Source organism: Chaetodon auriga, chromosome 17 (genome assembly GCF_051107435.1).
Source record: "Chaetodon auriga isolate fChaAug3 chromosome 17, fChaAug3.hap1, whole genome shotgun sequence".
Lineage (NCBI taxonomy): Eukaryota > Metazoa > Chordata > Actinopteri > Chaetodontiformes > Chaetodontidae > Chaetodon > Chaetodon auriga.
Genome location: NC_135090.1, coordinates 1,289,164 through 1,311,140, shown reverse-complemented (window position 1 = coordinate 1,311,140; position 21,977 = coordinate 1,289,164). Strand labels below are relative to the sequence as shown.

The window sequence follows — 21,977 nt, the reverse complement described above, 5'->3', positions numbered from 1 at the left end:
TGGTAGTTTGCCCTTGGGCAGTGGCGTTGCTATGGTCTCTTGGGACTCCAAGCAAGAAATCCCTGGGGCCCCCATCCCACCCGTGCACGCTGCAAAAATTTGGTTTTTGCACACATAAATGCACAATTTCTGGGACATTTGGGATGAATACTGAAAAAATAAATTAGTGGTTCTCAAAGTGAGGTCCAGGGACCAACAGAGGTCCCTGAAGCCCAGGCCTATCAATATGTATTGTTGTAAATAAGTGGCCAGGGCCCCCCTAGTGGCCGGGGGCTCCAAGCAACTGCCTGGCTTGCCTGTCCTCAAGCCCCGCCCCTGCCCTTGGGAAGTTCACATGATGATACACCTGAGACAGACAGGGCTCTGACAGAAAGACAGCCCAACAGATAATTAAGGTGAGCTTTGCCTGATATCATTCATTGCTAATGGATATCATGGTGGATTAAAGTAGTTATATGTCCACGTGGGTCTGGGTGGCAGGGTTTGAGAGAAAAGCCAGAGGTGACACCCAGCAGTGGAGTCTGAACAGTGAGCTGTCCAGAGGGACTGCTTTATTTGTCATCATGAAGAGTGTGTCATGATACTATGTTATTCATTCATTTGTCTGCATGTTTTTAATTGAGCTCACGTGTCCTCAACAAGATAATTGGTTAGATTGCATGTCTCTGTTCTCTTTGGTTGAGGCGGGGTGCAGCCTGGACAGCTCAACACTCTGTCACACAGCTAACACAAACAAAAGACAACACTTTGATTCATATAGATGAATTGGAAGCACAGCTAACCTGCTTTTGTGCACATTTAGCACCGTATAATCAAGGACCTCTTGTGGCTGCTGTAAGTCACAATTAAAAAAAAAAAAAAAAAAAAAAAAATCTTTTACTGCTCTGGTTTATGTTGTCATTGTCAATATATATGTCATTGACTCCTCACTCATCTTAACCAGCAGGTGGGGGCTGCAAGTGATCAACAACTGCTTCACTTTGTCCTCAGACACACCAGGGGCCCGTTGCACAAAAGTAGGATTAAGACATCCAGGATAAGTGACTGAGCTGAGTTCAACCAATCCAAAACATGAGCATCCAGGCTTAATCGGTTGCACAAAGACCAAGCCAGGATGAGCAGGCACGGATTCATCAAGCCAGGTGAAACCTATCCTGGATAAGTATGTGCACACGGCTTCCTCACATAGACCTCGCCATCGATCACAGATTCACCGATTCACCATGGCAACTAGAGCGGCGTACTTTTCCCCGTCAGAGGCAGAAATCCTCATGGAGGCTTACGAGGAGGTGAAGGACCAAATTAAAATGAAAGGCAACACCGCCACAGTTATAAAAACAACGAGAGAAAGCATGGCAAAGTATTGCAGACCACTTGAATGCGTAAGTAGCGAACAAACACACACTCACTGCTCCGCTGAAACCATCACAATTACGACCCAAATAGTTAATCAACATCTCCGAAAACATAGTTGTACTCTGATTATGAATCAGTTGAAATTGTAAGTGAAATTGACTGCAGATGTGAGTGAAATTGTGTAAATGAAACTCCATCAGACTGTATAAGTCCTTGATAATTTCCCGTTGGGATAAATAAAGTTGATCTTATCTCATGTGTGTTGTTTTATTAGCACATATGTGTGTGTGTGTGTGTGTGTGTGTGTGTGTGTGTGTGTATGTGTATGTGTGTGTATATAGATTAAACATGACTGGGACATGGCAGCAAGTCAAGATTAAATACAGGAACATCTTGCAGAATGGTAAGTGCCCTGACTAATACATAAGAATGCACAATAACCACTTTTTACATCATAGCTGATGACACAGCTATGATGTCACTCTATTTATGAGGTTGTGATGATGAGATTTTGTATTGACAGGTGAATTCTCTGGTGTCTTGCTGGGGGACAGGGGGTATGCTTGCCAGCCTTTTCTCCTGACACCGTACACAGACCCCCAGGAAGCATAGCAGGCCTACAATCATGCCCATGCCAGGACGAGGGCCAGGATTGAAATGACCTTTGGCCCCCTGAAGGCATGCTTTCATTGTCTTCATGACTTACGGGTCAGCCCTTTGAGGGCATGTGACATCACTGTGGCCTGTGCTGTCCTCCACAATGTGGCCTGTCTGAGGAAGGAGAGGGCCCCCATAGTGCCATCACACATGGACTGGGACAATCCTGCCATCTTCCCAGTGGTCGGCTGGTCAGGGACCAATATGTGTTGAATTATTTTAGTTAACATGCATGCTTTAAATTTCAGTTAAATATGTCTTGCATTGGCAGAGACGCATGCTGTGAATTTCAGTTATTAAAACTCATTTGTCTGTCCATTTGTCGTGTACAGATTTGTCCTGCATTTATTTCAGTGTGCAGACATGTGGGGTGTATTATATACAGACCTTTGAATGTGCATTTATTCTTGTGTTGTAAAATATGCTTTGATTCTGCGCTTTCTACCTTGTAGAGTCACTGTGTGACTTCAGTTTTGAAAGGTACTGATGCTTTGATTTATCCTTATTCAATAAAGGAACATCATGTTACTCTTTTGATGTGTATTTTATATCTAGTCTATGGGAAACTGTCTATCTAATGATTGCAACATCATCTAAAATCATCATTTATCTACAATGACAGTGAATCTAGTTGAATGTGCTAACAATGTGTAGTGGAATAACTTTTGGTTTCCATTTGTGATGACTGCTGACTGAGATAAGGGATGAGATTAAATAGATCCTGGAACTAAGCCTGGTCTGGAGCAGGCTAGCTCCACAGAATAAATCTCCATGGTAACTTATCCCATAACATATCCCACTTTCCACTATCCTGCTTTTGTGCAACCGGATCACGGATAAGTTGAGCCAGGATAACCAACATATCCCGGCTTCACCCTCCTGTTACCTTCAAATGTACTATCATCTTTTATCCTTGGGGTCAATTTGACCCCAGCATATTTAAATCTCCAGAAAATGGTTATAATTAAAATGTTACCCAAGTTTATGTGTCAGACACTTTGTTTGTTGACTACCTAAATAGCCCTTTAAATAAAACCACGCCCCCGACCCACCCCCCTTATACATCCATAATACCTGTTACGCGACTATGGAGAAATATGGAGATCACCATAAAATCTTACTGATTGACCTAAAATTGAAAAAAGATATCTTTTTGGTGTTTTAATGACTTTATATTATTTCTAAGTACATATTTTTGTTATCTATAACATTTGGAATTAAAAACAATTTCTGTTATCAAGAATAATAACAAATATTATGTTCAGCGTCAGTTTGACCCCAGGAAAAACACAGTTTAAAAAATTTTGAAGGATTTTATTTGTAAAACAGAACATCATCATCATCATCAGAACATCAGTAAGGAACACATAACAGTTCTTTATTTACAAAAAACCTGTAAAAAAGTACATTTGAGCATTGTGTCAGGGATTGTTCTATGTTGCTGCCATATATGCAAATATATATGTGTGAGATAGTAAAAAACAAACTTACATAGTGACTAAAATGAGTTTGACAGAATACAAACATATAGAATATGAACAATATATTTTTCCTTCAGGCCACCAGAAGGTACATTCTGGCCTTTTGTCTGCACTGCTGTGCACATGATGTGTGGAGAGTGCATGCATGTTCTTAGCAGACATAGTTCTTGCATTTCACACAGGTGCTGCTGGTCTTGGAGTCATTTCTGTTGGGACCGACGTGGCACCTGCCACATTTCCTGTCTGCAGTTTGGGGTGTGTGTCTCTGTTTGGGTGTCCTTCACAACTGTTGATGCTCTTTGAAGTCACCATCTTCTCTCGATATGAGGTTTCACCATCCTGTAACCCTGCCTGTCCAGGAAAATCCTCCTTCGACTCAGTTTTCCACTATTCCAGCCCTTGTTTATTTCACCCTATATTACAAAGGCATTGTCGGTGCTCAGATCAGTGATGTAGGAGAAAATTACAAGGGGCCAATCGACAGTCGTGCATTGGCAGCTGCATGTGGCTGTGACCTTGTCCAGGTTATCAACCCCTGCCTTTGTCTCATTGTAGACCAAGCTCTTTACTGAACACCTTCTTTCCAAAAAACTCTCTGTTCACTCTATGCAATCTATGCATTACTCTGTAGCACTGTCTCGTAGCACCTACGTCCAGTTGGAGCAGAAAGTTGCGTTAGGGCACTTACTCTTGTCGTTCTGTCCCATCTAGAACCTTGCTTGTGATGGGTGAAAATCTCATATGTACGTCACGTTGGATAAAAGCATCTGCCAAATGACTAATTGTAATTGTAGTTCAAGACCATTTGTGGTCTTTTGATGCTCAGGACAGCATCTTTGTGCATGGGGCTCATCAGCAGGACATTTTTGCCTTTCTTGGGGCAATAGGAGATGACTGTGCAAACACTGAAGATGTTTCCTTCCTGTTCTTCATCACAAGCAGCAGAACCATTTTCATTGTCATTTTCCATTTTCCCGCCCCCAGAGTGTGGGAAATATCAAAGCTCTCGTGCTAAAAATGTTTTATCAGTGGTCTCACATGGTTATGTTAGGCTAGGGTCCCAAAGCTTTTTGAAGATTAGAAAATTGCATGTTATAGTGTCCTCAACATCATCCAAAACAACCACAAAAAATGTGTGGAAAATGTTGATATTTCTTATGTTTCATACAGCAAAACAGCTTGGGGTCAAATTGACCCCAAAGAACACCGATGCGTACAACATGCGTACAGGACATTGAAAACATATCATCATGTTAATTTTATGTTTACCCAGTTGTCCCTGTTAAATTAGGAAAAGTCATGAAATATGAAGCAAAAAAAAAAAAAATCTGTCAATCATTTATTTAGAAATGTTAACATTGAATGGGGTCAAATTGACCCCAAAGATAATAGGAGGGTTATTCCCTTATCCTAATTTTGTGCAACGGGCTCCAGGTGGAGATCTGAGCTCTCCTGAGTTCTCTCCTCTAAGTTTTTTGTTGTTGTTGTTGTTGCCCTGCTTCACACTCACTCTTCCAGTGCTCATACTCCACTCCAACCTGGAGAAAGACATAGGCTCTACAATCCCATACTGATATTATTTCTTGTTCTGCTTTAGATACAAGTGCCTCTTTAATTCAGCTGGACAATACCAAGGACTCCCATTGTCGAAGCAAAGACTGGTGTAGTATCTGGATTTTCCCACAAAACACAAATGAGTCAAAACTTTAACACAGGTACACAAACAGTCATAGCAAAAGCTGCAGCATTAAGAAGACATCCTGCAGGTCAGTGTGCACGCTGCATTATGGTATCATCCATGTTTTATACAGCATGTCAGGGCAAGCTGTTTGCAAACACTGACATCCCAGGAAGCAACATCCAGACGCTGCCCGCTGCCTCTCCTGAACACTGTCAGGCATTGTGCTCTGCTCATCCACGCTGCACCTACTTCTCTTTTATCAGGTAGTGTATAAGGGATAGTGTCCAATGAGTTAGTAGAAAGTGCTGAGTTGTATTAGTGTATTTGCTGTTCCAGATACTTAAGTGACAGTATCTTCACTCTACTGACATGGTTAAACGTAATTTTCTCCTGTTTTTGCAGTAATTCCTTCAATTGTCACCTGAAGCGCAATCCAAATGAAATGGTGACCAAAGCTCAAGACGGAGTCACATCTGGGGTACCAACATGCTTCTGTCAGCTGGTTAACGGTACAAATCACTATTCAGTATTAAAAGATTCATAAAAGACACACTTTGAGTCGACCACTGGAACTATTTTGGGTGTATCGATAAACTAACTCAATAACTTGTTGCATCCAGTCTGAGTTGTTGGAGAGAGGCAGACAGAAATGCAATCACACATTTTCATCTCAGCAATTCCACATAGAATTGCAGTATTGTGCTAGAAGTTTAAGACCAATAAACAAATAAGCACCAGCAAGCTCCTGTCAGCTGGATAATGGTACAAATCATGATTCAATATTTAAAGAGTATAAGAGAATAAACTGACAGAAGGGTGGGGCGGAGAAAAAAATTGCAAATCTGTCTGCTACTTCAGCACCACAGACAGTTCCATGGATTAATGTATACACAGCAATTAGCTGTTATCTCACTGACATGGCTGGGGTCATAGATTCTAACTCACACAAATCTCAGTCAGACCTCAGCCACATATTCAACGAAACAACCACTCTGCTCTTGCTCTCTCTATCTGATAAGAGAGAATTGAGTGGTGGGATGGCAGGAGATGCATTTTGGTATATATCACATACTGGTGGTACCTTTCCCTGTTCTTTTTAGCCATGTGAATGTATAGTGAAATGTCTAAACACCTTGTGACGAAGGCCTCGTCACATGACAAAGGTGGCACATGGTGAAGCTAATACTCAGTCTTTCATACATCCCCGGTTCAGAAAACACATAGTTCCCCACTGTTTCTGTGGTGAGTGCACGCACCACATTGGCCTAAAGGTTTAAACATCACATACACATTCCCGACAAAAGTATAAAAGAATTACACTACACATCAGGCGAGTTATCTTCAGTTTCTTCATTCACTCACGGGTTACCAGTGCTGCTGCTGCCATGCTGGTGCTCTCTTCCTCTGTGCCTGGGGTGGGAACCAGAGCAGCTGAAGCAGCCGCCTTATATGGTGGGGAAATGGTGCTGGCCATACCATGTTCCTCTTAGTGGAGGGGAGATTTGGGGTCAGAAGGAGTATCAAGTTGTGTTGTGGGCAAATAGAGTCAGGTACAATGAGTTTTTTTGCTGTGATGGTTTAGGTGTTTGTATTGTGTTAGTGGGGTTAAGGTGGAACCTGTTTATGAATGTGTGGTGGCCAGAAATGCCTGTTTTGGATGCTAATTGGAAATTGGTTGGGCTTGGGGAGGGGCTTAGTCCTTTTAATGCTCTGGCCAACAAAGCACTGGAGGGAGAGGTGATGGGATGCCACACAGTGAACATGTGAAGGGTGCTGCGGTGCCGCACGGGTCAGTTTTTCTTGTTTTTTTTCACTGGGAATAAAAGCACGGCTCCTCACTCCTTGCGACTCCAGCCATCCTTTTTTTGTGCAATCTAAGAATCCCACATTTTGTGACACACCTATTGAACAGATTGCATGAAAATTGGGTACAAACGTCCATATTCGCCACAGGATGAAGAGCACTTTTCATGGATGACTCATTTCATGGCTGAAGGCTCGCAGTTTTGTTTGCATGATGGAGCTATTTAATCTCAGCAGTTACATGTAGAATTACAGCATTATGCGTTTAAGACCAAAAAAAAGCACAGATTTTCCGAGAAAAGTCTGTGCAATGAAAGCGTGCCAATGCTGGGGCTTTTCTTATAATGTTTCATTTTCAAACTTCAAACTTTATTTATTTATATGGCACTTTTCATACTTAAAAAGCAACACAAAGTGCCTCACAGAGACTAAAAACAACAAAGAAGAAAACCCAGCCCTCCCACCCCCATAACTACATACAGAAACACACACTCAGACACGCACGCACGCACACACACCCGCACACACACCCATACGGACAAGATAAGGAGTAAGCCACCTTTGGGGGCCATCCACACTGAGAGGGCCCCTAGCTCATGACCGAGGGGCGCCGCCTGAGACCACCCCGACCCAGGCAGACAGGAGGCCCCACACCAAGGTGCAGAGGCCTCCAGCCATCCAGGCCAGAGCCGTCCCCTCAGCAGCGCCCCCATCAGTAGACCAGGAGCAGTTCCCATTGGGGGGGGGCCCGTGAGGAAACACTTGACCTAAAAACCAAGGACCCCCATGAGGAAACACTGGAGCTAAAAACCAAGGGACTAAGACATAAACATAAAATGAAATAAAATGAGTAAATGAAATAAATAGCAATTAAACATGTTGTTAAAATATGCAATTAAAATAAGATACGAACAAAGATAAATACGCTAAGAAGCGTGATTAAAGGAATAAGATAAATCAAACAAATCAATTGAAAGCCTGATTAAAAAGGTGGGTTTTGAGCCTCTTTTTAAAAACATCAACAGTCTCACTGAGGCTCTCCGGCAGGCTGTCCCACAGTCGGGGTCCATAATAACTAAAAGCCGCCTCCCCGTGTGTTTTAGTTCTTACTTTTGGAATAGTTAAGAGGCCAGTACCAGAGGACCTCAGGGTCCGCGAAAGTTGGTAGGGTAAAAGTAGGTCAGATAAATAAGAAGGCGCAAGACGGGGCGCTGTGGAGCCGCGGACCAAGATGGCAGCTTAGAGTGGATCTCCTCACAACTCTGCTAAAAGTTTATAAAGTCCTGGTGATAAACGCTTCTAACTATTCTCAAAGATGTCAAGACAAACAACAATCAACAATCAAAGACTGCGAGAGCAGCTCCAGACTTCGTAGCCCTTCGTAGAAGCCCAGAACTCCTCCTGCAGCCGATGTTGATAGCGACCCGGTTAGCCCACCAGCTGATTTAGCCGCGGTGCTAAAAGAGCTACAGTCACTTCGCACTACTGTTACCGCGACCAACACCAAGATAAGTACCCTTGAAGGCTTCGGGGCAAAACTCAACAACGTGGAGAGACGCATAGCTGTGATGAATAGCTCGGTCGACGCTGTGCAAAAGAGTCTTGCGGATCTTCAACAAGATATCACCGCTAATGCTAAGCGGCTCGTGGAGGCTGAAGGACGCATAGGAGACGCCGAAGACGATCTGCAGAAGGTGAAAACGGAGCTGTCTGACGCCGTGAAACGCATCGCCTACTTGGAGTCGAAGACGGAAGACCTGGAAAACCGTGCTCGGAGAAAGAACCTAAGGCTGGTTGGGCTCCCCGAAAACGATGAAAAGACTCAGCCCATGATCGACTACATCCAGCACATGTTGCTGGTCTGGTTGGAGCTCGACAGTACCAAGTCATTCACTTTGGAAAGAGCGCACCGCACGCTGGCAAGACCAAGACCGTGCCAGAACAGAGCCGTGATCATTCGCTTCCTACGATTTCAAGACCGCGAGTTTGTCTTCAACACAGCCAAACAACGCTCGCTCACTCACGATGGTCACAAAATCTTCTTTGCTCAAGATTTCTCAGCGGAAACTATGAAAGCACGGAGACAGTTCGGTGCAGCGAGGAAAAAGTTCATTGAAGCTGGAACCTTCCGGGGATTCGCCTTACACCCTTGCAAAATGAGGGTTCTACACAACGGGAAGATAATCCTTCTCTCCACGCCAGAAGAAGCTGAGAACTTTTCTCCAAACTCCTAGACATCTAAATGCAAAGGAGTACAGGCAGCCTAACCACAAAATAATTGGTATGGACAATATAGGTGCACTGCAGCTTGATACAGGTTTTGCTAAGCTATTTTTATATACATTTTGTACTTTTTAATTTATTTTAATTACATACAGAGCTGTCACTACCATATTTGGTGGACACTTTAATTTATGCACCTATTATAGGCAATATACTTGTTTATTTAATACAGGCTACTGAGACAGTTAAATCAGGAAGCGTTCACAATATTATGCTTCATATTTATTCTAGGACAACAAGTGTTTGAATGTTCAGGTTGGGATGCAGAGTTGAGGGGGACCACGTGGGCTGTTCGAGTGAAGTGCCTACAGTTAAACCACTCCTCGTTAGCGTGGATTGGTATTTGCCCTTACACAGTTTAGTTTAAGTAAGGGAAGGGGGGGGGGGGGGGGGCAAGGTTAAGTGTTTTTATATATATATGTGTCTAGTTCAGTTGTTTCTTTTTTATTTTTTGTCACACTCAACATGGTCATGTATCCTACTGTATTTGAAGCAACACGGAAAGTCCAAAACTGTCTGATTTAATATTTACAAGCTGGAATGTCAGGGGACTCAATAAGCTAACTAAATTGAAACAGGTAATGAACAGACCTAAAAACCTACATTCTAAAATAATTTTTCTTCAGGAAATTCACATGACAGTTAATGAAATTAAACAAGTACAACATAGGTGGCCTGGTCAAGTGATAACAATCACGCTTGGGGGGTATTAATTCTTATTCACAAAACAATCCCTTTTCAATTTACTAATATAATCCAAGACCCCCAAGGAAGATTTGTAATCGCTCAGGGTGGGATCTTGTCTCTCGCATTGAATTTGGTCAGCATATATGGTCCTAATGAGGACAATCCTAAATTTTTTGAGCATTTCTTCTTAACCCTATCTTCATTGTATGGACTAAACATCATTGGTAGGGATTTCAATTGCACGTTGAATCCGCTGGTAGACCGCTCTACAAAAAACGATCCCCACAAAAAACAATCCAGAAAAACAATTTTACAACATATTACAGACTTGAACTTATCTGAAATCTGGAGAAAACTTAACCCAAATAAATGTGAATTCTCATGCTACTCAGGAATATATAAATCCAGGTCTTGCATTGATTATTTTTTAGTATCACAAGAACTGGTATCCAAAATTAAGAATTGCTGGTATGACTGTATAGCCATTAGTGATCACTCCCCCATTTCTATGTCTGTACAAATAGACAAACTTCAACAGTCTCCCCCTAATTGGCGTCTACAAGTGAGGTGGCTTAAAAATCCTGAATTTGTTAAATATCTAGAAGAAAAAATTGATGTCTATTTTCAGATTAATACCAACCAAACTAATGCATGCACTAGATGGGAAGCCCTCAAGGCATATATTAGAGGACAAATTATTAGTTTCATCACTACTAAAAACAGAAAACTGAAACGGGTGTGTTTTGGACCCAAATGCAGTACAACGGAGAGCAGGATCAGTTGGTAATGACTTTTATTTAATACCACCAGAAACAAGGTATGGATCAGAGTAAGTTCGTTCTCCGGGCTGAGCGTTCTCAAAATGTCTCTGGGACTCAAGCGAGGAAACGAGAAGTGGCTTACCAAAGCCGCTGATGACGAGGAGGAAGCTCCGCCACCGAAGAAACAGCTGATCGAGCCGGCGTGCAGCGGAGTAACCTTCTTCAGCCGCTGATGACGAGGAGGGAGCTCCGCAGCCTGAAGAAACAGCTGATCGTACAGCGGTGCCGGCGAGGAGAGAGCAGAGGGGTGGTCGGAGGCAGGCGGGGGGGTCGAAGCCAGATGAGCAGTCCACGGAAGCAGAAGTACCGAGGGGGAGCAGGCAAGAGGAAAGCCGAAGCCAGGCGGATGAACCGTTACCAGCAGAGCAGTCAGACACCAGAAACGCTGAGGCAGAGCACGAGGTCAGGGACGGAAGGCAGGTAAGTTTACCGGGAGGCAGACGAGGAGAGCAGGTCGGGGACAGGCAAGGTCGGCAACGGGTGATCAATCTGGAAAGCGCTGGAAAGTCTCGCATACTGCAGAGGAACGATCTGGCAACGGGTGAGAGTGCTGGAGAGGCTTAAATGCAGGGCTGATTGTGATGAGCTGCAGCTGTGTCGGCAGGTGAGCAGAGTAGAGCTGATGAGGTGGGCGTGGCTGGCAGGTAGAGTGGAGCAGAGGGAGTGAGAGACCGAGACTGTGACAAAAACATAAAGCAGAAATTAATGAATTAGAGAAACAGATAAAAATTTTAGAAATGGATATAAATAACAATGATGACCCTGAAAAACAAAAACGGCTACTTATTTTAAGAACGGAATATAATAAATTAACATCTGATAAAGCAGCAAAGAGTTTACTGTGGCTGAACCAAGACTTTTATGACCAGAGAGAAAAGGCTGGCAAATTGTTAGCGTGGCGAATTAAAAAAATACAATCTGAAAGAGCCATTAATGGCATAACCACTCAATCTGGGGAGATTTCAAACGATCCTGAAGATATTAATAATACATTTAAGGAATTTTATCAATCACTGTACAGGTCAGAATGCTCCCCCATGCCTGCTTGTAGGGATACCTTTCTTAATCAGCTACAGTTCAAATCACTCACAGAAGAGGTTAAAGAAGACCTGGATAAGGACATAACAATAGAAGAGCTATCACAGGCCATTAAAAGTATCAACTCAGGCAAAGCTCCAGGGCCTGACGGCCTACCAATAGAGTTTTATAAAACCTTCCAAAAGCAACTGTTCACTTTTGGATATGTTCAACGAGTCATTTAACAATGGGATATTACCACCAACTTTAAGACTTGCTACGCTAATCCTTATTTTAAAACCTGGGAAAATACCAACTGACTGCTCCTCATACAGGCCTATTAGTCTTATGGGAGTAGACACTAAAATATTGTGTAAAGTTCTTGCTAAAAGGTTAGATCCACATATCCCTTTTTTGGTACATAGTGATCAGAATGGGTTTGTACAGACTCGTCAGGGATTTCATAACATAAGAAGGGTCCTCAACATAATTCATTCTAAAAACAATACCAGGGATACAGCGCTGTTATCTCTAGACGCTAGACAAGCATTTGATAGAATTGAATGCCATTATTTGTTCAACTTATTACCAAGATACGGACTTGGGGGAAAATTTTTGAAATGGATAGAATTATTATATACCAACCCTACCGCACGTGTAATGACGAATAACAATTTATCAAACCCGTTAACGCTAGAGAGGTCAACCCGTCAGGGCTGTCCCCTCTCCCCACTACTGTTCATTTTAGCCATTGAGCCTTTAGCCATGTCCATCAGAACTGAAGCCAATTTGTCAGGAATAACAATTGGAGAATATGAACACAGGATATCGTTATATGCAGACGACGTAATTCTCTTCTTCTCAAACTTATCAAACAGTGTCCAGACAGTTTTATATCTAATCAACAGATTTGGTCAATTTTCTGGATACAGTATTAATTATGCAAAATCCTCGATATTTTTCCTGAACAAAGATGAAAGAATTAACCCAGTTACAACAACGCCCTTTTTCAATGCCAGAGAGGGCTTTACCTATCTTGGGATTAAGATTACCCCTCAAATTAGTACAGTGGTTCATGCAAACTATGACCCGTTGATGAAAGAGGTACAAGAATCACTTGAAAAATGGACAGCAATGCAAATATCAATGATTGGCCAGATCAACATAATCAAGATGACTATTTTGCCGAAATTCTTATATTTGTTTCAATCACTTCCAATGCCACTGCCAAAATCCTTTTTTAAAGAAATTAACAAAGCATTTTGTAGGTTTATTTGGAATAACCGAAAACCTAGATTAAGACTCAGGTTATTGTATTTGCCATATGATAGGGGGGGATTACAGATGCCCTGTTTACAGTGGTACTACTGGGCCGCTCAGCTACACAGTGCTATGTTCTATTTTGTTACACATTCCCCTCCAGCATGGGTTCATATTGAACAAGCATCATTATCTAAACTGCCACTAAGTCTATATTTATATTCAGCAGATTTGAAAACTTTAAAGAAAAAAACTACAAATCCATTCCTTAAAAACTCTATTGATGTATGGTACAAAGCTCATAGACATATTGGCGACACACCTACCATCTCTCAGTTTTCACCTGTTTGGGGAAATGAGCAGTTTACTCCTGGCAGGGCAGACGGTGGTTTCAAGGCCTGGGCCGATAGTGGGGTGCAAAAAATTGGAGACTTATATGTTCAGGGTACTCTATTAACCTTTAACGACCTTTGTGCGAAATTCCAATTCCAAAAAAACACTCTTTTAAATACTTACAATTGAAGCACTTCATTTCATCAAAGAGTCACCAGGATACACAAGAACCGCCGCTGTCCTGCCTTGAGGATATTGTGTTGAAACATATGAATGGGAAACGCCAAATCTCTATATTATATGCACTACTTGTTTCACATGATGATAAATCTAGTCATGACAGAAGAAGAGCATGGAGTTTAGATATTAAGGAAGATATTGAAGAAGCTGAGTGGGCGACAGCTTGTATGAAAGCTCAAACACAAACCATTAATACTCGCATGAAACTGCTACAACACAAGTGGTTAATGAGGACATACATAACCCCTGAGAAACTCAATAAATGGTCCCCTGGCACTCCAGATACCTGCGTAAAATGTTTGACTGAGAAAGGCACTCTGATTCATTGTGTATGGGAATGTCCTAAACTGGTAGCTTTTTGGAAAATGGTTGTTGACATTCTAAGCAGAATTACAGGTACCCAGATACCCTGTGTAGCAAAGCTTTGTATTTTAGGGATATACCCAGATTACTTTTCTGTTAACTCTAAGTCTAAGACTCTGAGTAACTTTGGCCTCCTGCAGGCCAGGAGGATGGTTGCTTTGTGTTGGAGAGAGACTGAAGTTTCCTCTACACAATCTTGGATAAAAGAGATGGCAATGCATGTTACATTAGAAAAACTTACCTATGTAATCAAGGGTAAAGCACACAAATTTGAAGAGGTGTGGACACCCTTAATGGACTTTATCAAGCAACAATAGAATATAGCTATCTCTAGGGCTACTGGGTGTGACGACTTAATTTTAATTTAACTTTTAATTTAATTTAATTTAATTCATTATATTATTTTGTGTGGGTACGTATGTCTGTGTGCAGTTTACTTTTATTATTATTATTATTATTATTATTATTTATTTATTTATTTATTTATTTATTTATTTATTATCCATTGTTTGTACATACGGGTATGCAGCGAGGTTAACCTGCAATTTATTGTGTGGTTGTATCAATGTGTTTTGTACGTTCATTTTGAAAAACAATAAAAATATCGTTCAAAAAAAAAAAGAAGGCGAAAGACCGTTAAGACATTTAAAAACTAATAAAAGAACCTTAAAATTTATCCTGAAATGCACGGGGAGCCAATGCAGCGATTTTAAAACTGGTGTAATGTGCTCCTGCCCTCTGGTCCTCGTCAGCACTCGTGCGGCTGAATTCTGTAGTAATTGAAGGTTGGAGATAGTCTTTTTGGGAAGACCAGAGAGCAGGGCATTACGGTAATCTAAGCGACAGGAGATGAAAGCATGCATCAGCACTTCCGTGCTGGCCTGAGAGAGAAACGAACGGATTCTGGCTATATTCTTGAGATGGTAAAAACCTATCTTTGTTATGTTTTTGATGTGTGGAATAAAAGTAAGCTCAAAAAAAGTCAAAAATCACGCCCAGATTTTTTACAGAATGTGTTGGTTTAAGATCTTGTAGTTTTGGTAAAAGTTTCTCTCTCTGGCCTTCAGGACCAATGACTAAGACCTCTGTTTTGTCCTGATTGAGCTGAAGGAAATTTTCTGCCATCCATGACTTTATGTCTAAAATGCAGTTAAAAGGGTATCAATTGGCCCTGTGTCATCAGGAGACATGGCAGTGTACAGTTGCGATTCATCAGCATAACTATGGAAGCTGATGCCGTGCCTCCTGATGACGTCCCCAAGGGGTAGCATGTAAAGATTAAAAAGAGTTGGACCTAAAATTGACCCCTGGGGAACCCCACACTTGATCTCATGGGTTCCTGAGGAACATGCATCCCAACTTACAAAGAAGTGTAGGTCAGTGAGGTATGAGACGAACCAGTTAAAAGCAGTACCTGAGAGGCCGACCAGGTGCCTCAGCCTGTCTAATAAAATGCGATGGTCTACTGATCGAAGGCAGCGGTTAGATCCAGTAGTACCAAGACTGTGAGCTTGTGGTTATCCAAGTTGGACCTGATATCGTTTAAAATCTTTAGAAGGGCTGTCTCGAATTGGATCTGAAAGGCAGGTTGTAGGGTTTACCTGGGAGAAAACTCGACCAAGTGTCCTTGCATCAACCAGGGCAAAACTCTCCAGTGTTTCCTCAGGTAGAACCTGTGACCCGGACATGTTGGTAGTTAAAACCTGTTGAGATAAAAGACTGGATCTGATGTTATCAATTTTGTAGCTGAAGTGGTCTGCAAAGTCTTCGCACAGGGTATTTGTTATTGTCATATGAGATCTGTTAAAATTACTGTTTGTTAAAAGATCAATGGTGGAGAAGAGAAATTTGGGATTATTTTTGTGGTTGGAGATTAGTTTTTTGACGTGAGAGATTCTTGCCTGTTTACTAGTGCTATTGTAAGTTTTGAGGTGTTGACATAAAACTTCATAGTGGACTGTTAGTTTTGATTTTCTTCATTTCCTTTCAGCACTCCTGCAGTTTCTTTTCCTCATTTCTCCACAGAGGTATAGGTTTTTTCTTAATTGTTTTTGTTAAAAGACGAGCCAATGAGTCCAGCGTTGACTTCAAATTGCTTTTAAAATTGTCAACGATAAAATCACAGGGTGCTGGTAGAATCTCTGCAGGAGTGCTCTGTAAAATCTGGATAAAATTTGCAGCCACTTCAGGAGTTACAGTAGGTAGCGTTTCCTCACAGTTTTCACTGGAGCCTCCCGCTGATTAAAACTGGTGATGTTAAAAAACACACAATAGTGGTCAGACACAGCCAGATCCACAACAGTGGACACACCCACGGGCAGGCCATAAGTTATGACCAGGTCCAGGGTGTGTCCCCTGTCGTGGGTCGCCTGCGTGACGTGCTGTTTAAAATCCAGACAGTTTAAGAGGTTTAAAAAATCTCTGGATACTGGGTCCGAGCTGTTGTCTATGTGTAGATTAAAATCACCAGTTATTAAAATCCTGTTGTAGGCGGTGTGAATGATTGATAAGAATTCAGAGAATTCGCTGATAAAAGAGGATGAATACTTGGGTGGTCTGTAGACTGTTATGCAAAGAATAGGAGGGCTGCTAAAAACAAAGGCATGGTGCTCAAATGATGTAAAGCTGTTAAAAGAGACTGCATTTGCAGACATTGTAATTCTTGTGATGGATGCAGTTCCGCCTCCTTTTTTGCCCCCCTAGTAGAGAATAAAAAGTTAAAATTTGGTGGGGAAGCCTCGGTTAGAACAACAGGTGCATCGGTGCCAAGCCATGTCTCTGTAAGGAGAATACTATCTAGCTTTTTGTCTAAAATGAAATCCTTTATGATAAAAGATTTGTTTAAAAGAGAGCGCACATTCAGCACAGCTAATTTGATATCTGTGCTGAACGTGTGCTTATCATGGTGTTTTAAAGGAATGTTAAGAACAGTGCTGGCTCTAAAAACATTCCTGGGTTTTAACTGTCTGTGTGAAGTGATGGTTCTAATGGAGTGAATGTCCTGAGTTTTTGGTGGCTGAGAGGAGGTTACTGATGTAATAGTGTGTATGGTGTGGGTGAAACATGTGGTGGGCGAGGGTGCGGGTGAGTGTGGGGCAGAGCGCCCGTGTGCGTGAGTCGTACCATTTAGTCAGGAGGTGGCTGAAGTGCAGGACCGGACAGTGAGATCGATGTTGACTGATAAAAGCCGTGAACCCTCCTGGTTGGGGTGGAGATTGTCCCGTTTAAAAAGGCAAGGCCTGTTTAAAAACGCTATAAAATTGTCCACATACGGGATACTTTTAGTCAGGCAGTATCCCTTCAGCCACAGGTGCAGCTGGCGAAGCCGGCTGGTGATGACGTCACCGTAGCGTGGTGGGGGAAGCGGGCCGGAGATAATTAGGCGCTTCCCCGTGTCCAACAGGCGGTCGATCTGCGACATGAAGTCCTTCTTCAGGACCTCAGACTGCTGGCTTTTCACATCGTTGATGCCGGCCTCCAGGACCAGTGTGGAGGCCGGGCTGTGCTGCGCACACAGCTGAAGGGCGGCGGCTGCAACCTCCGTGACATGGGCTCCAGGCTGGCAGAAGGTCCAGCCGGCGAGCACTGCCACGTGCCTGACCATGGAGGTCCCCACCACCAGCACCGAGGGGGGAGTGCGCTGCATCACTGGCTGCATGCTCAAGATGTCGAACCTGTTGTCCAGTGGCAGCTCCGGAGGTGGTGGAGGAGGAGATGGCCGAACTCCAGCGCCCCGGTGCACCACCGACCAGGGTTCCCTCGGCCTGAGTGGAGTTGAGCTTACTGGACCCTCCACCCCATCCTCCCCAGTGAAGCAGTGCGACTCCGCGGGGCGAAGGCAGGAAGTGGAAGGTGCCGATGCCTTGGGCTTGGCTCTCTGTCGGTGCCAGCGGGACTCGGCCAGTGCTGGTGCCGGGGTTCCGGTGGTGATCGAGCTGGTCCACGGCAGGGTGGTGTTGTTCATGGCCGCCATGAACCGGTCACCAGCGGCGGATGCCCTCAGGTAGGTGATATGTTTCGCCTGGGCCGTGGCGACAGTGGAGAAGTCCAGGAGGATCTTGTCCCTTTCCTTGAGGTCGGCCCGCAGACCGGAGATGCTCTCCTGTAGTTTCGAGAGGGTGGGAAGGCAGGACTCACACACCGCCATCATACCTGTAGCCGGTGACGTCTCTTGGTAATCCACAGATCGATAACACGCCGACAAAAACAGGCTGGTAACGTCGACAAAGGTCCAGCAGATCCACTGCAGCAGAGATATTTGGCCCAAAACACGATAATAATCCACGGAAAGATGTTTTCTCAGCCAGCGGTGTGCCTCCGTTTGTCCTTACAACTATAACTATATTATGGAAACTCCACTTTCACTGAATGGGAACATAATTTAGTCACAAACAAAGATAAACCAAACCTCTGCAATTTTCCTTTCACACTGCATGTTCAGATACATGGTAAACATTCTTATTGTGGATTTGGCTGTTGTGTGATCTTGGATTACAAAGACTGGAATCATTCAGGACATATGAATGAGTGGAGTATTTCTTTACCTTAGCCAGCAACACAAGTCTAACCTGGCTCCTCTCTGCTCACAGATTGGGTAAAGGTGGCTCAGGTAGACGTAGATTTCAGAGCTTCTGACATTCGCTTCGAGCTGATGGATGATGCAGGCACATGTCAGAGGACCTGCACTGAGGATGCTAGCTGCCAGTTCTACACCTATGTCAAGGACAACTTCTTTAACCCTGATTACAGGTACAGTATTCTTTATGCAAGCATGCAAACCTGCACAAATACAAATATTGCCCATTTCTTCAAATGAAATGTTACCAGCAATTCAAGCAATACCCAGAAATCATGTCACATTTAGACTGATCATCACAGTTGTACCCCTGCTTTTTGATTTAACAGCTGCATTTTTGGTGCCTTGTTAAAATGCCGCTGATGGTTTTGCATTGTAGGCGTCGCTGCTACCTCAAGCGTGTCATCACCATGCCTGCTCCTCTGAAAATTACCAAACTAGCCAATGTCGTGTCTGGCTTCACCCTGAAGAACTGTGTGTAGAGTGCTCTACACACATGCAGAGTCAAATAAAAAAGAAAAAAAACAAGACATGAATCCAGTAAAAGACTCAGCAGTTAGCCATGTGTGGGAGTGTTTTTTGACATAAGAGATGTCATCGCTGCCCTCCCTCACTCCATGCTGGACTCTTCTCTTCTTTCAGCTTGGACCACCACATCTAACCTTTTCATGTTTCCTTGCTTCACTCGTGCACTCAGACAAACCAAACTTCCTCCCTCTCTGCTTCCTCCAGACTGTTGACAGACAGGCCTGTTGGTCATTATGTGATTGCTATGCAAGCTGCAAATGAGCAGCCCACTTTATGAATTTGAAAGTCATTATTCACAGAGTTCACTTTTATAGTATGAGGAGAGTAATGACATTAAAATATATCTGTGTGTTTCTGCACAAATGGGATTCTACCACAGACATCATTGTCAGTAATAATTTGTGCCTTGTTAGTAAATATCAATAGTTTGCAGTAATTAAGAAATATTGAAAAAGTGACTACTCATAAAATAATGTTTGTCATTTTATCAGAATCAGACTGTTTAGTTCATTTTCAGTAGCCGTAGAAATGAAAGACATTAATTGAATAATTATATACAGTGTGTGTGTGTGTGTGTGTGTGTGTGTGTGTGTGTGTGTGCATGTGAGTGTCTGTGTGTGTGTGTGTGTGTGTGTGTGTGTGTGTGCGCGCAGTTGTTTTCATGACATATCAGGACGTTTTTATGATAACACACCTTCACGATCAGGACTCGTGCAAAAATGAGGACATTTTTCACATCCTCATTTTTCTGAGCATTCTACAGAGTTCTAGAGCCCCCCAACATGCTCCCAGACCAAGAATCTCCAATGTCCTGAAATATCACAACTTCATGAAATTGAGTGTGTAAGTGTGTTTATCGTTTTTACTCATTTTTGGTTTTGCCGCCTAGTGGCCAGTTTTGGAGCTTAACACACTTTTAACACACTTTCAGGGCAGGTACTCATATTTCACTTTGTTCAGACACGCAAACACACTCTCCGACATTTGAAGCAGGTTTTGGCATTACTGCAATACACATATACCATTTAATTGAAGTCAAATAAAAATATTCTCAATTCTCACTGCAGATCTAAGCCCCTTTTTTTCCTTATATTAGGTTTGCCAGGTCTCCTTCTGTATTCATAAAAATGTTATTTAATATTATTATTCGTTATGAGTATTCATGACCTTTGCTTTGCAGTGCACAATCAAGTTATGTAAATCATTTTTTCAGGACAACCTGAGGTGTCAGAATTTTTATCCTGTCACATGCATGTATAGTTGTACAACCAAAGAGACAAAAGGAAAAATAAAATGGAAATTAAGTTTCACAGAACGTTATTTAAATCACACATAGAACAATAACGGACATGATTTGTGGCTTGTGAAAATTGCTCTCTAGTCTTGGCCATCAGGCAATCATTCTGACACACATCACAAGCTTTTCACTTTTTTTTATACACACTTGGGTGAGCCATAAGCCCGACATCTGAGGGAACACCAGAGGACATTTTCCTCATTAAATATGACCTATTTCAACCAAAAATTATGTTTTTGTGCAATGTAATATCATAAGTCATTTAGTTTTGGTTTCAAAACTGTGGGCCGTGGCCTGAAGTTACAGAGGCTGCGGCAGAGAGCCTATACACGCTGTTACAACTCACTCTGACATTAAAAAGATTTTGAAACTATTGTCAGGGGAAAAGCTGAATAATGTTGCTATAACCCTCTGGGGTATAAGGAGATTTCAGGGCTTTAAATTGGTTGTAAAAAGCACCACTTACACAAACTCTTGTCTTGACAGTATTCTCTGTGACAGATACAGAATCTCTGCAGAGGAAAGATTTTCTATAAGCAAGCTTGTTGAGCCACATCTTAGTAATATCTTAGTAATGGCTATGCAGTTACTGTATCACAAACTGTATGAATCGCATTGCATTTGTTTTGGGGTTTTTTTTTGGCCTTTTTGTACATGCTTTCAGTTGTTGGTGCAGAATATCTGACCCCCACTCCAATCTTCCTGCTCACAGGACAACTGCAGGGGGGCCTCCTGTTTGCTTCAGATGATATTATCACTTTACATTTCACACAGCACATAATTCATGCATTGAAAGAAAAATACCCCTTAAGTACTTAGTATGAAATAAAAATGGCTGTATACTTCTCTTAAAGTAACTCAGATTTTAGACAAATCAGTGTTCTTGCATGCTCACCTTCCCATCAAACGTTGGCCAGTGTTAAAGCTCTTACAGGACATTTAATTTTCGCGAATTCAAAACACGCTTGATGATTGTGGTCAGCTACTGTACGTAACTGACATATTAAAGTGACGCTGGATCACTGACGCGTTGACATTGATTGCAATGTCTTATTTATGCCAAGCCCCATGTCAGGAGCATTATGCACTTTGCTCATTTAAAGGGTTTTTTGGTTTATATATATGTAAAAGGGAGAACCCACAGACCAAGCAATAGTCCCCCAGTCAAATCTGTCCATTCAACGCCCCGGGAGAACGCCATCCGCTTAAGCCTGGTTTACGCTTCTGCGTCGCCCCCCACGCGGACCCTACGCCGTAGCCTGATGCGCACCTCCAAAAAATCCTGACTACACGTCGTGTCGACGCGTCGTGATGTGAACGTCGAGGACTGTGATTGGTCCGCTCAGAACTTATTTTCGGTTCAGCCGCAGCCCTATGGTCGCAGCACAACAACACCGCCATTTTCAAAGTTTCTGTGGTGAGAGCTACAAGAAAAAATGGACCAAGCCGCAGAAAGAATTATCGAGGAGGTACGCAAGTACGACCATCTCTACAACTCCTCTTCGCGGCAGCATAAAGACTGCCAAATGGCCAACAATTTGTGGAGGGAATTCTCGCGAAACACGGGGATCCAACAAGAGCCCCCCGAAACCAT

General features: G+C 42.7%; 1 protein-coding gene across 1 annotated transcript; it reads left to right on the top strand.

The window, feature by feature from the left end:
- The first annotated feature begins 1,223 nt into the window (after positions 1-1,223).
- LOC143335243 (coagulation factor XI-like) lies at positions 1,224-19,040 on the top strand. Its single transcript, XM_076754516.1, has 6 exons — positions 1,224-1,360; positions 5,115-5,209; positions 5,306-5,438; positions 5,578-5,684; positions 18,572-18,731; positions 18,938-19,040. The coding sequence occupies exons 1-6, from the start codon at positions 1,224-1,226 to the stop codon at positions 19,038-19,040; spliced, it is 735 nt and encodes a 244-aa protein (XP_076610631.1).
- The last annotated feature ends 2,937 nt before the right edge of the window (positions 19,041-21,977 follow it).

What these genes read in the sequence shown, in the direction of transcription:
- LOC143335243 (XM_076754516.1), top strand. Translation starts at nt 1,224, where the DNA reads ATGGCAACTAGAGCGGCGTACTTTTCCCCGTCAGAGGCAGAAATCCTC. An exon ending in CTTCTGTCAGCTGGTTAACG is followed by an intron (nt 5,685 to 18,571) that starts GTACAAATCACT and finishes CTCTGCTCACAG; the next exon opens with ATTGGGTAAAGGTGGCTCAG. An exon ending in TTCTTTAACCCTGATTACAG is followed by an intron (nt 18,732 to 18,937) that starts GTACAGTATTCT and finishes TTTGCATTGTAG; the next exon opens with GCGTCGCTGCTACCTCAAGC.